The sequence below is a fragment of the Oryzias latipes genome, chromosome 15 (genome assembly GCF_002234675.1).
Source record: "Oryzias latipes chromosome 15, ASM223467v1".
NCBI lineage: Eukaryota > Metazoa > Chordata > Actinopteri > Beloniformes > Adrianichthyidae > Oryzias > Oryzias latipes.
This window is the reverse complement of record NC_019873.2, coordinates 20,284,793-20,297,898: the sequence shown is the minus strand read 5'-3', so window position 1 is coordinate 20,297,898 and position 13,106 is coordinate 20,284,793. Positions and strand designations below refer to the sequence as shown.

At 37.9% G+C, this 13,106-nt stretch overlaps 1 protein-coding gene across 2 annotated transcripts in view; it reads left to right on the top strand.

Moving 5' to 3' along the window:
* Window positions 1–5,606, top strand: part of pcdh15 (protocadherin related 15) — a 238,136-nt gene extending 232,530 nt beyond the window's left edge. For both annotated transcript variants that reach the window (XM_023962996.1, XM_023962995.1), the window contains one exon: window positions 3,676–5,606. In XM_023962996.1, coding sequence (XP_023818764.1) covers window positions 3,676–4,278 — 603 coding nt within the window. In that variant the 3' untranslated portion in view covers window positions 4,279–5,606. The remainder of the gene's footprint in view (window positions 1–3,675) is intronic.
* The last annotated feature ends 7,500 nt before the right edge of the window (window positions 5,607–13,106 follow it).

Sequence of the window (13,106 nt, the reverse complement as noted above, 5' to 3'; positions counted from 1 at the left end):
TACCTTTTCTTGATATATTACTGAGGTGTTACTTTTCACATTCACAGTGATAATAACCTAAAAATCCCACAGTCTTTCGTCAGTCTCTGCTGTATTATTAAAACACAATGTCAACTCTGTGTGACAAACCTGCTCTGTGGATTCACGCTGGCAGAAAGGGCCTAAATAAAATGTGACTGTCTTAGGGCCGCGGCAGAGGAAGAGGTCGTGGTGGCATGCTCGGTGGAGGTCCACCAAGGAGGGTTGCTTTTAGGGACTTCCCACCAGGGGAAGAAGGTGAACAAGCTGAGCCAGCAGGGGAAGGTGAGCCTTCAAAGGCTGCCAAGAAACTCAAGTCTGTCATGAAGCTCAGCAGGTTCCTGGCTGCCAGCAAGGGAGGAAAGCAGCCTTCTGATGCCGGGCCTTCTGGCTCGTCTCCATGGAAGAAAGCCAAGATGCTCAAGATGTTTGGTGCTGGCAAGAAGGATAAGGACTACGCCAAACTGATGTCCGCCCGTCGCATTGACAGTCAGGAGAGTCTGAGCGACACGCCAGCAGTTATGGGTCCAATAGATAGCAGATCTGATGCCCGCAGTCGGCTTAGCAAAGTTTTAAAGAAAATCAATATTACCAACAAGTTGCGAGTCAGGAGGAAGTCACAGAGTAGTGTGAGTCATGGGTCAGCCACCGGCAGTGAGAGAGATGAGGAGACCTCACAGGCTGCAAGCGAGGATGAAAGAAAGTCTAAAGTGTCTATTAGTGTGACTGAAAGTGAGCCAGAAGCAGGTACAAGTGGAAGCAGTAAGGAGAGAGGCTCTGACGACGAATCGTCTGAGAAAAGCAGTGTCGACAAAGATTATCTTAAAGTAGATTTAGACAGGGACGACACGAATGAAAGTACAGTAGACTCAGAAGAAGAGCCTGATGAAGAGCCAGAGGATTCAGACGAGGAGAGCAAGTCCAAATCTGAGGAAGAGGAAGAGGAGACAGAGAAGGAATCTGTCAGTGAGAAAGAATCTGGGACTGAGAGAGAGTCAGGAAAAGAGTCAGAGTCAGAAAAAGAATCCGAGTCAGGAAAGTCTTCAGATACAGAGAAGGAGTCAGAAACAGAGAAAGAGTCTGGCTCTGAGGACGAGTCTAAATCTGAACAAGAAACAGAATCAGAGACGGAGAAGGAAACAAGCACGGAAAAAGGTTCAGCAACAGAGAAAGACTCTGATGAAGAGTCTGAGGAGGAAGAGACTTCAGGCAGCAGTAAAAAAAGTGAGTCATCTGCTAGGTCTTCTGTGAGATCATCAGCTACTGAAGTCAGTAAGGAGAGCACAGCTTCGAGCAGGAGTGGCAGTGGGAGTGCCACCCGCAGAAGTGAAAGTGAGAGTGGGAGTGGCAGCAGCGCTGCGTCTTTGTCAGGCTCAAGCATCAAGTCATCACAGAGAACGCCATCTTCAAGAAAAACGTCTGAAAAGTCCAGTGAAGAAGTCAGTGATGCCGAGTCAGGGACAGGGACGGCTAGTGAGACAGAGACAGGGTCCAAGTCAGCAAGCGAACGCTCCTCTTCTCGTGTGTCCAGCAAGAAAACAAAGTCTGGATCTGAGTCTGTCAGTTCCCGCGGGAGTTCCATCTACTCCCAGTCTAGCCGTGGAAGTGGAAGTCGGCTTTCCCAAAAGTCCAGTGGCTCTGAGGGCACAATCACAGAGGAGAGCGAAGAAGAGGACCAAGAAAAATCAGAGTCTGCAAGCCAGGCGAGCCACGCGTCCTCGTCCAGGAGGTCCAGTGTGGCTTCTGAAGATGCTGGTCCCTCTGCCCCATACACCGGTCCTTCTTACACCACTGACATCAGAAGCACGGGAACTGCTTCCGAGGAGACATACGGAGGACTGTCGCCTATCACTGAAGTGGACGAGGACGCCATTTCCACGGAGAAATCTTCAGTCAGTGACTCAGCAGAAACTGAGGAAACTTCAGATGCCGATTCAGAGTCTGAAGGGAAATCAACAGCCTTCTAAAGAGAAATATTGTCTCCTGTGAAGTAAGAGTGAATAAAATCAATTACTCTTGCATGGGAGTGAAAAAGTATTCCTGGCCTCTACAGACACTTTAAAACATCAACTATTTTTCTCATTTTCCCTTCGCAACGGAAAACCTTGATGATTTTCCGCAGCGAATAATCTGAATTTGACTTTCTTTTCTTGACGTCTTTGAGTTCCACCTATCCTTGATGTTTCTTCTGTGTTTTTGCATGCTTTTGTAGTTTGTGAAGCACTTTACTTTTATTTTCTATTTTGAGATGCAGTACTTTTTCCTTTATAAGATTTCTGCTTGTTAAATATTTTTACTTGAGTAATATTAAGGATCAAATATTTCTCACCAAAAGCAAAACTAAAAGCTTTTTAGAATTTGATGCTTAATTCTTATATTTAGGATTTCCTAAAAAAAATGTTGGGTTTCAAAATAGATCAAATATCCTCTAACAATGTCTTTTGGTGTGAATGTGTGGTTTTTGCTTATTTCAAAACAATTATTTTTAAGAGTTTAAGAGAATTATTATAAGAGTTTGGCCTACAGTTTTGGCTGCTCAAGTTATTTGTGTTTTAGGAAATGTCACCATTTTCAAAATTACATATTTTTTTAGTCAGTTAATTACAATTTAAGATGATCTAACAGCTGAAAATAGCTTTTTTTTCCTCAAATCATTTTCCATACCTAAAATTCTGTAAGCCTGCAAAATATCTCTATTAGTCTGCAATGAATTGATTATCCTTAAAGGCCCACTCCAAAGAAAGTTCCGTTTTTACTGGTTTTAACGTGTTCATGTGGCATTTTTCTCTTGATAAAGAACATGTATGAAAAAAAGTAAGTTCAAAATTGGATTTTAATTGTATGTCTTTATTCAAACTGTTGTGAATTCGGAACAGATGAAAAAATGCTGTTTAAAAAAGATTGTTTTTTTTTGCGTAGAAAATACGCAGGACTGGTTACAAGCTTCCTACAACGCTCCATTGTTATAGATCCATTTGTAGACAAATAGATCTATGCACGTCTTTGTTTTCTTCGTCTAGGCTGGCATCTGGCTCAAAACTGTACGGCTGGATAGCTCCAATATTACTCGCCATTTTTGTTGTACTGGTTGTGTTTGGCTGAGGGTGAGAGCTAGCAGGGGAGCGTGTAAACTGATAGCTCTCAGTTTTGGGTGACTGTTAGAGGGGCGGGGCGGGGCTGCTCTGCGTGAACAGTCCCGGCTACAACTCAAAGGGGCATTTTTTATTAAACTACTGCTGCTCTGCAAATACTATGCTCTAGAAAAGGAGCATTTTTTCTGTTTTTTGTGGCAAAAACAGGATAACTGTAATTAAAAAAAAAAATATTGGTAAAACTTTTACAAAAGATTATGATTGGTGTGGGACTTAAAATATATCAAACCACAACACATAACAAAATCAGAAATGTATCCTGTTAAAGGGATTGACCAAAACTGACCACCATACAAAGTTAACAACTATGACATTAGTTTAAGAAATCCTTCTTTTCTGTAAATTTCATATCTTGACACAAAATATAAAAAAAAGGAAAATTTTAAAATAGTTTTATTTTTTCAACCTCTCCAGCTCTGTTGGTTTTCCTGTGAGAATTGTGAAATACCTTTCCTATTTAAAATGATTTGTACAAACATTTCTTTTCTTATGTACTCCTTCGCAGCCTGGAAGTAAGAAGTGGATTAAGCTTGTGGTGGATCAGCAGAATGAGACAAGTTCGACCGGAGAGGAGAGCACTACAGAAAGCCAGCGGAACAGACTCCCCAACAACCACTGCAACATCAACGGCAACATTTACCTTGCACAGAATGGCACTATTGTGCGAACTAGGAGACCCCCCTATGTGAATAACCTGAAGTTTGGCTCTCCGTGCCGACTGAGTAAGCATTTCAAAAAACTGGAAAAACTGGGTGTGACTCAGGAAGAACCGCCTTCCGTTATTAGTGTTGAAAGCTCAGAAAACAACACAGAAAACGGAATCGGTGTTCCCTCCAAGGATGTAAACCTGAACACCTTGTCCTCCTGTGGCTCCTTGGGGTCCACCATAACAGATCTGAAAGGTTTTGGGTCCAAAACAAGTATTGCTAAAGCCATGATTAGCAGAAACAGCAGTGGCTCATGTGTGAGTGAGGAGCACGAGTCTTCTGTTGACCACCAGAAGAAAAAGAATGAAACACCAGAGTCACTCGGCAACCACACATTATCAGAGGAAGAATTGTGGATGGGACCATGGAACAGTCTGCACATACCAATGACCAAACTCTGACTGACCCTGCACAAAAGCATCTAAACCCATTTTAGAGTCATCACACAATGTGTGCCTCATCTGGATCAGCTCCAGTTTCTAACAGGTGATTTCACTTAAAGTAGTTTCCTTTTTCTTTTTTTTCTTTTTTACTCAAAAATTAAATTTTTAAAGCCTATTTGTACCCAGCATTCAACATTGTTATACACCAATGGAAGTTGTGAAGCAAAAAGGCAATTAGGGCCATAATGAGTTCACACATTTTTGCTATTTTCCGCTTTTAAAACTGAACATAAAAAAGTGCAGGTATTAACATTTGTCTTTTTTTTTTTCATAATAATTTGTTAGGGCCACCATTAAGGACATTATTTTATTTACATAGGAGAAAAAAGTGATAAAATTATGAGGAACAAAATCTAAATTTACAGGAGTAAAGTAAAATTATTTTTTTTAAAGTCAAAAAATTTGACTAGAATAAACTCGTCCAATCATTACAAAAAAGTCAACATTTTACAGAACTATAAATTTATTTTTTAAAAGTTCTAATTTTACAAGGAAAATGTCTATGTCGAAATATTTTAAACGATAAATGCTAACATTGTATTTCAGAATTTTCCCAACTGACTTTTTCCATGTAAGATAACGACTTTTTTAAGATACATTTATGACTTTATTCTCGTGGATTGTTTCTTTTACTTCTAATTGTACTATTTTATTCCCATAAAATTACAACTTTTTTCTCATAACGACTTTAATCACATAAAATGATGTTATTATGACGTTAATTTACGACTTGATTCCCATTTGCATTTGCTTTTATGATGGCTCTTAAACTCCGTCCTACATGTATTTTTATTTAATAATAAAACAAATCAACAATCATTGTTTATTTTACAACATTGTTAAAAAATATATTTACAAAAAGATTGTTATGAGAGAGCAATGTCATAGTCTATGAATAAATCAACAGAACTTATTTTGCTAATAGTAAAAATTATCTTTAAAATGTAAATCAGATTGTCTTTGATTTTATGTTGTTGTATCTCTTGGAAATGTTTTTTTAAAAATCCAAAAAGTGTATAAAATTATTTTTGTCTATTTTGTATCAAGCTGAGATGCAGAATCTATTATATGATGTTAGAGAAATTATATCCACACGACTGTCATAGCTGGATTTGAACAGTGAACTACGACAGTTTGATCTGTGTTTTTATATGGACATTTGTACCTACAGAATGTGATATTTTCAGTCCCTTTACATGATGCAGATTCTTTCTGTTCATGTCATTGGTTATTGATGGAAAACCAAAAATCGTATATCTCATTTAAGAATAAAGCTCTAACCTGTTTGACTGTGTATTTAATTGCAAAGTATGACTGTTGAACTTTTCCTTATTAAATATTTAACTAAAACATAGTTACATGTTTTGAAAACTGCTGAGTTTTATTAACTTATTTGAAAATGTAATTGTAGCTATTCAGTGTAGTATGTTCATGAGAATGTTGGTTCAGGATTGTGTGATGAGGTTTGGAGTTTAATTGTAAAACAGCCAACTCTCTGCACAGTGAAAGCTGTCAGGTAGAGGTCTTTTCTGTGGAGCAGCTTTTCACTTTAAAGGGAAGCAGTGACAGGCCACTCAACATGGGCATATGGAGAGCTGCTGCACTCTCTCTCAGTGAGAAAGTTTCTAAAAAAAAAAGCCAATTCCTCCTTTCCAATAAGCTTTGTTGCTGTGGTTCTTCTAAAACAGAAAGCATGCTATGAAATGGAAATGGCATTTTAAATCCTAACATTTCTAACTCGTTTCACTTTTTATAAGGGTGACACATCCCACACTACCAAAATGACATTTACGAGTCCTGTAGTCAATCAAAGCTGAAAAACCTCGGCTAAATTCAAGTGTCCTGAAAATTAATCTTTTTCAAAATCAGCTTAAGGATAGAAATGACTTAAAAAAGATTCTATAGAACATTTTGAGCAGGTAACCTTTCATTTGATACAAACTGTGTCCCAGTCAGGAATAGTTAAAGGTTCATAGAAAATCTTTGTGTTTTGTTAAAAAAAAAAATTAACTTTCAAACCTGTTGAACAGTTGATTCCTGGGGGAAAATTTACTCTGTTAGATATCATTTCTATTTACTGCATCACTGGAATAAATGGCTAAAATGAATTTGGGTGGGAATGCATCTTGAGAAATGAATGCTTTAAAAAAGTCAGCGAAACCTTTCGATAGGTGATGAAAGGTAAATATAGAAAACTATGTTTTTACACTACAGTGCATTTGTTAAATTATTATCATTTATCTTGCTTACCTCACAGCCTTGTCCCCTGAAATATTAAAGCAAATACAACTTGACTGGCTCAGATCAAGATTTAGATGGTTTACGCTTACAGAAGAAAAAGAAATAAAGGAGACATAAAAGCTAAAAATCATAAGCTTTTGACCACTTGTGGGAGCTGACCTTTCATCACTGAATTCCAACCTCCTTTTCCAATTGAATTAGCCCAAAAACAATTACTAACCAGGAGAAAAAACAAAACAAAAAAATCCTGCTACTTTATTAGGTTTGGTTTATTTTGGTTTGCATTGTTGCTTTGCTCCTTATGTAGCCACAAGGGGGCTCCCCCTGTGCCGGTCCCCAGCCCCGATAAAAAACAGGGTTATGTCAGGCAGGGCATTCAGTGTAAAAAAAAAAAAATCTCTGCCAAACCATCTGTGCGAATTGGTTGAAAGCTAATTGGCGGTGACGACCCCTGAAGGGATATGCAGAAAGCGTACTAACAACTGTTGGCTTTGCTCCTCTGCTGGAAATTTAAAAAACATTACTAAAAGCATCCATACTGTTATGAACCTTACCAGGTTCTCTTGCAAGTGAACCCTAGACCTGCTTGTTTGGGGAGGATCCAGAGTTTAGGCAAGTTTTTACAAATCTCCAAACAAAGTGGTATATGAATGAACGCACACTCTTAACAGACTCAACTGCTGGGCTGATTATATTTTATGTCCAATAATAAATGAGCATATAAAGTCTTGGGTACGTTTGTACCCATATTTCAGACCTCACCATGATTATGCCTCGCTATAATTATTATCATCTGTTACCTGTTTTTTCTTTTTTATAGCTAATATTTACCTTGTGCTATTTCTGCACTTTAATTGGGACCAGGAATGGGCATGTTGACTCTGAGCAGCCAATACAGATATTTATGTTCACATATAATTTCTCATTTGAAGAAATGCTAGAAGATTTACCTTAAATGTATCATGGGTATCCAGCACCATCATCAGGCTAATGTTTGAATGTATTGGTTCCTGACGAAGTGTCACCTCATTCACCTGTTTTCTGAACTCAGTGCTGATGTGAAGGCTGTGGTCAAAAGCTGTTTGGTTTTAGTATCACAGGAGCTCAGTGTAGACTTCAAGACTGCAGAATTTTTCCACTCAGCAGAGATAAGACAAAGGCAAATGATGCCCTGCAGTACTTTTTTCCAGTTATGAATAGTTAGAATTGGGAAATGCATGGTGCACACATAAAAAGCTCTGATGTGCTGTCTTTAAATTGTTATTGCCACAAGCGATCTGAGCTTTTATTGTAAACCAGACATGTAGAAATTCAGTCTGACTAACTAATCACAGAAGAAGCAAGCAATTTTTCTTTACCCCACGTATCACATAATCCTCACCTCGGGGTTTATTTAAATGTCTTCATACATCTACCAAAACAGAATCTGCCACATTTGTTTTTATGTGAAGTCGTTTTGTGCAGCAGTATTTTTGGGACAGACCTGCAGAGGTAAGTCAGATCAGAATTTATAAACCATGATTATTCATACTCTGGGGTCTGCTGGTTAGTCATGTGATCGATGCACTTAACAAAGGGACACTGGGGTCATGCTTTTGCTTTAAAATGACAGCTCGCTCGGTCTAATAAGCCTTTGGGGGCCACCTCTTTGGCTTGTGGTTTAATCAGCGCAAAGAGCCACGGGCTTACATTCAAATATATGTTGCCTATTTAGGAAATTAACAAATCTATGGCCTTGCCATCATCACAGCATGTAGAGCCACATAGCTCATACGTAAACATTCCATTTGACAGCAAGAACAAATGGGTGCGACTTCAAAGAGAGATGTCAATATTAAATCAGTGAAAAGAGTTCATGCAAAACAGGAAGAAAGTAAGAGCTTGGATGCAGATATTTTCCATTTATTCCCTGATACTTAAGTAATTAGTCAGATTTGTTAAAATTAAGGATTCTTTTCTGATCTTAAAATTCGCATTTCTTATACCAATTTATTCAATTTAAATGTAGAAAGAAATCGTCCGGGAGGGTCATTTCAAATATTTGTACTCATAAAAGCTCAGTAAAAGTATTCTTATAGTAACTGCTAATTAACAAATTGTGAAAAATTCAGAAGTATTAATAATCTTAATATAAACGTGTGAGTTTTGTTTTTCAGATCTATACCCCAGGCTGTGTGTAAATATGGCAAAATATGGTAGAATTATGCATAATGGAGATGGTGAAAGAGAGCACAACCAGTGCCAATGTGACTGTGTGGGAGTGTCCTGAATTCTATAATCAATGAACTCCCTGGGCACAGGTACGCACCGGTGTTATTAGTTTAGCAGCCAGCCGTTTAAAGTCCTTCCTATAAGTATAGCCCATATAGGAAATCCTGGCCTATAGTGTGCAGTATGGTAATCTACCTATGAGTCATTGTAGAGGAGATTATCCCAAATCCCATAGAGAGGAAGGAGGAAACTCCTCATAGCGCCTATCTGTCACTGCTGCTCATTGCATGCTCAGACCTGGAGGGTTATACACTTCATTTCCTCCAAAGCCAAGCCTCAAAATAACTTGATCCATCTCACTACGTAAGCGCTTAAGGAGAAATCTATCGAAAAGAATACACACACACATATATATAACTCTGACATACAAACAAAGGAGGAGTGTGTTTTATTGAGCACTGTTGCTGGTGAAATAAGCACATGACAGGCATCCGCTGGGGCCATTATTTTTTGTCATGCGGTGAACTCTGACTTTTTACCAGTTAAATTAGATCAGATCTGCCCCACGGCCAACACAGGGACAGATGGGGGTGGTTTAGTGCTTCGGGGTGGTTGCAGGCCGGTGATTTCAGCAGAGTCACATTAGAATCAAGGTGTTGAGCTTTAATGATATGAAACACAGGCAGCAACCTGTACTGGTGGGGGTCATATCTTTGATGAGCAGCAAAAGTGTGAATTGAAAATCTTTGATGCTTTTGGCTTTGAAGTTTTTTTTTTTCCTCTCAATTTCAGGCAAACAAGGTACTCCATGGCAATGATCCAGGATCAGTTTTGTTGCTCGCATATACTAAAAGCATCTTGAAAGAGCTGGTAAACTGAAAGTCCAACTCCAATCATCTTCTGATCTATTGTTAAGGCATTCCCAGAGGTCTTTTATTTATAATTATGTCGTTTTTTAGCCAAAATAAAAAAAAAAAATATGTGATGTTTTCTAGGACATGGTGTCTGCAGAGCGGCAGTAGTAGAGCGGCAGTAGTTTATCTGAAATTTGCCTCTGACTTGTAGGCGGGGAGCAAGCCTGCACTCCTTTCCCATCATCTTTTTGTTTACACTCTTTTCTACTGGCTCAAAGCCTCTCACAACCCGAAACCTAACATTAACAGTGCAACAAAAATAACAAACAATATCAGAGCAATCCAGCCGTACAGTTTTGATCCAGATGTAAGCTCAGACGAGGAAAATAAAGACATTAATGGATTTATTTGTCTACAGGGGGATCCATTGGAATGGAACAGAGCAAGGAGATTGTAGCCTACGGATTGCAGTTTGTACACAACAGCTACAAGCTTTTTCAAATGGCATTTTTTTTATCTATTCCTGATTAATGATTTGAATAAAGAAATACTCAGAAAAACAGTGTCAATCTTAATGTCAATTACATATGTCCTCCAGCATGAGAAAAAGGCTACAAGAACATAATAAAAACACCCAAAAACACTATTCTCATTGGAGTATTTAAATGAATACATTTCCTTAAATAGTCTCACATTAAAGCATATTTTTAACAATCTACAGAGACTGGAAGTTTATAAACTAGGGAATATGAGCTGCACACATTCTTGAAATGTAAATCTGAGACGTTTTAAAAGACAGCAACAAAGCTCCTCTCCAAGCATGACCTTTTTTCGTCTTTTTTTTTCTACTTTTGAACTTTTGCTTTAAAAATTTTCTGGGTTTTTTTGTTCAAAAGTATTTGAAGACACTGATCTTACGGTGCCTTTGTTTGTGCTGTTCTGAACAGAAGTTTAAAAAATCCTTTTTGTAGAACAAAGACACTGTGTGGATGACTGGTGTTATATGGCCAAAACAAGGAAATATCATGTTGTGTATCCCTTAATATTTAGAAAAAGCAGATAAAGTAAAGTGGTCCCTGCTTCATCAATATAAAGTGAAGCTTTGTTCTCTCAAACACTCACACAGCTGTGATACAAATGATGGTCTTATGGGAACTCTGGTTTTTCCCGATCAGCGCTAAAGCCGTCAAAGATCCATCCCATCGACTGCCACAACCAAATTAACTGCAGTTAAGTGCAAACCCTGAACATGTTCTCTTCTGGCCACTCAGACACCACTTACTTCCTTTTTAATTAATCTGGATTCCGCCTCTTTAGTTGTTGTTTTTCTCTCTGCATCTCAGAGATGACACATACTTTTCCATTGCAGAAAAGACTGTAAAAGCATAAAAAATAAAATAAATAAAAACGGTTTAGCCTTTTGTTTTGTTTTTTAGCATTTGGATTTTTGTTTTTTTGTTTTTTACAATTTTAAAGATTGATTGCTTTTAAGTTTACAATCCTAACACTTCACAGGGTTCATTAAGTGTCCATTTTGCATTTTCTTTAACCCTGAAATTTGTTGATTTTGTTCAGATTGGCTCTTGATTTTGATCAAGCAACATCTTTCCCTACATTTCGTGTTGAATTATCTCCAGTGAAGATCTTTAATCTTTTTTTATTGTTGACATGTTAAACACTTGCTGTTTCTTTTTAGTCAAAAAGCTGCAACTATTGATCTTTTATTCTGAAAGAAAGTCAAACTTGGCTCAAACAAAAAAAAAGTATTCTCAAACTTTTAAATGTTTTAAGGTGCATTTTCAAAATAATGTATTGTTTTTTTGACCTTGAGTTGCACCATTTTCAAAGAAAAGAGAACATTTGAAGACAGAAACAACGGCACTGCAGTATTGAAGATTTCAAAGCGTAAAAATCATATGCCCTTGTTTTTTGTTTTGTATTTTTTTTTTTTTTTTTTTGTAGCAGGAAGTTATTGAACACTATTTATCTGTTTTTGTAATAAAAGATTCTTTTTAGACAGCTGGGTTTTGGGGGTTTTACTGACACAGGATGTCACATTTGGACAAAGCCACAAAGGTGGATACTGCAATGACTTGACATCCATTCAGATGTATTGATCAGTTAAAAACCAACACCATGTTTCTGTTTTTACTAATAATTGCCATTAGTGGGAATAAATAATTTATAGATTAATTTTTAATAAAAGATTTACAGTAAATGTGATGCAAATTGGCTAAATTTTAAATGAATGCGACACATTTATCCAATCTTTAGTTCAACATAACTGGTGAGGATGTGGCCACAAGATGGCGCCTGAGACTCACAGCTGAAAGCTCACAGGTTGATTGAAGGGACAGAGCAAAAGTTGTCCTGCTCATTCACCCAATTTCTCTTGTTACCAGAATGTTTAAAAACACATAAAAAAGTACTAATAGTTTATCTTTTATTTTATCTTTTTATGTTATATCCCTGCATGCATACAGTTAAAAAGAACAAATCTCCATCAGTCGTTCCGTTTCCCTCCTGTCTAATGAGCAGCCATATTTTCAAAGTCATAATTTTCATCTTTTTCTCTGGGAAGTTGAAAACAACACGTTACTTCTATTTTTGCAGAGTGGTGCTTAAGCAGAGAGTAGAAGTCCATCATCATCTCCTCATTTCCTGCAGCTATTTAAGACTGTGCCTCTCCAAAAGCGGCGCCCGGTGCCCACAGTCGGAGCTATCTGCGGACCTGCTTTCATGCTAATTCAGGGATATTAGGATGTCTCTCTGCGTTCTGTCTTGACGTTTCTGTGTCTGTCGTTGACCATTGTGTGTGCAGAGCGTGTACCATCTGGCTCAGTGCCATTATAGAAGTCAGATGTTTTTAGGCTTCCATAACTATATATTGTACATCTTGAGTGTTTTATAATTTCTATGCTGAACATTGTTGGAAATGTACTGAAAACCCAAAGCAAGATTTACTGTAACTGACAGACAGGTCTCACACACACACATTCACACGTGCTGCCGCTTAGTAAGCCCGGGTCTGTGACATCCCACCCAAAGGTTATATCCCATCCGAAATGTTGGGTGTGTAGTAAAATACATGCTCCACACTGTCTGGCTCTAATGAAGGGGTGCATGACTGGCAGTTCAGTGTTAGTACCATGTATCGTACGCGTCTTTATCACAGGATATAAATGCATATCATATCTCATCTCATATCTGCTTACAGCTGCAGGAATAGCCCTATTGGTTTGTCTCCCTTCACCAAAGTTGAGACAACATTTTTGCATCACTTTGGTAAAGGCCTCTTTTCTGCACTGCTTGTTGTAAATTTTACAAACAGCACATAATAGAGGTTTTTCTTCACACAAAAAAAGCCTCTTATTATGAGTAAGGCATACTTGGCTAAACTTGTCAGACTGAGAGCTTTCAGCACCCACAGTGTTAATGTATAATGTCAACGCAGTAGGGAGTCTTGTTAAAAAGCAATTA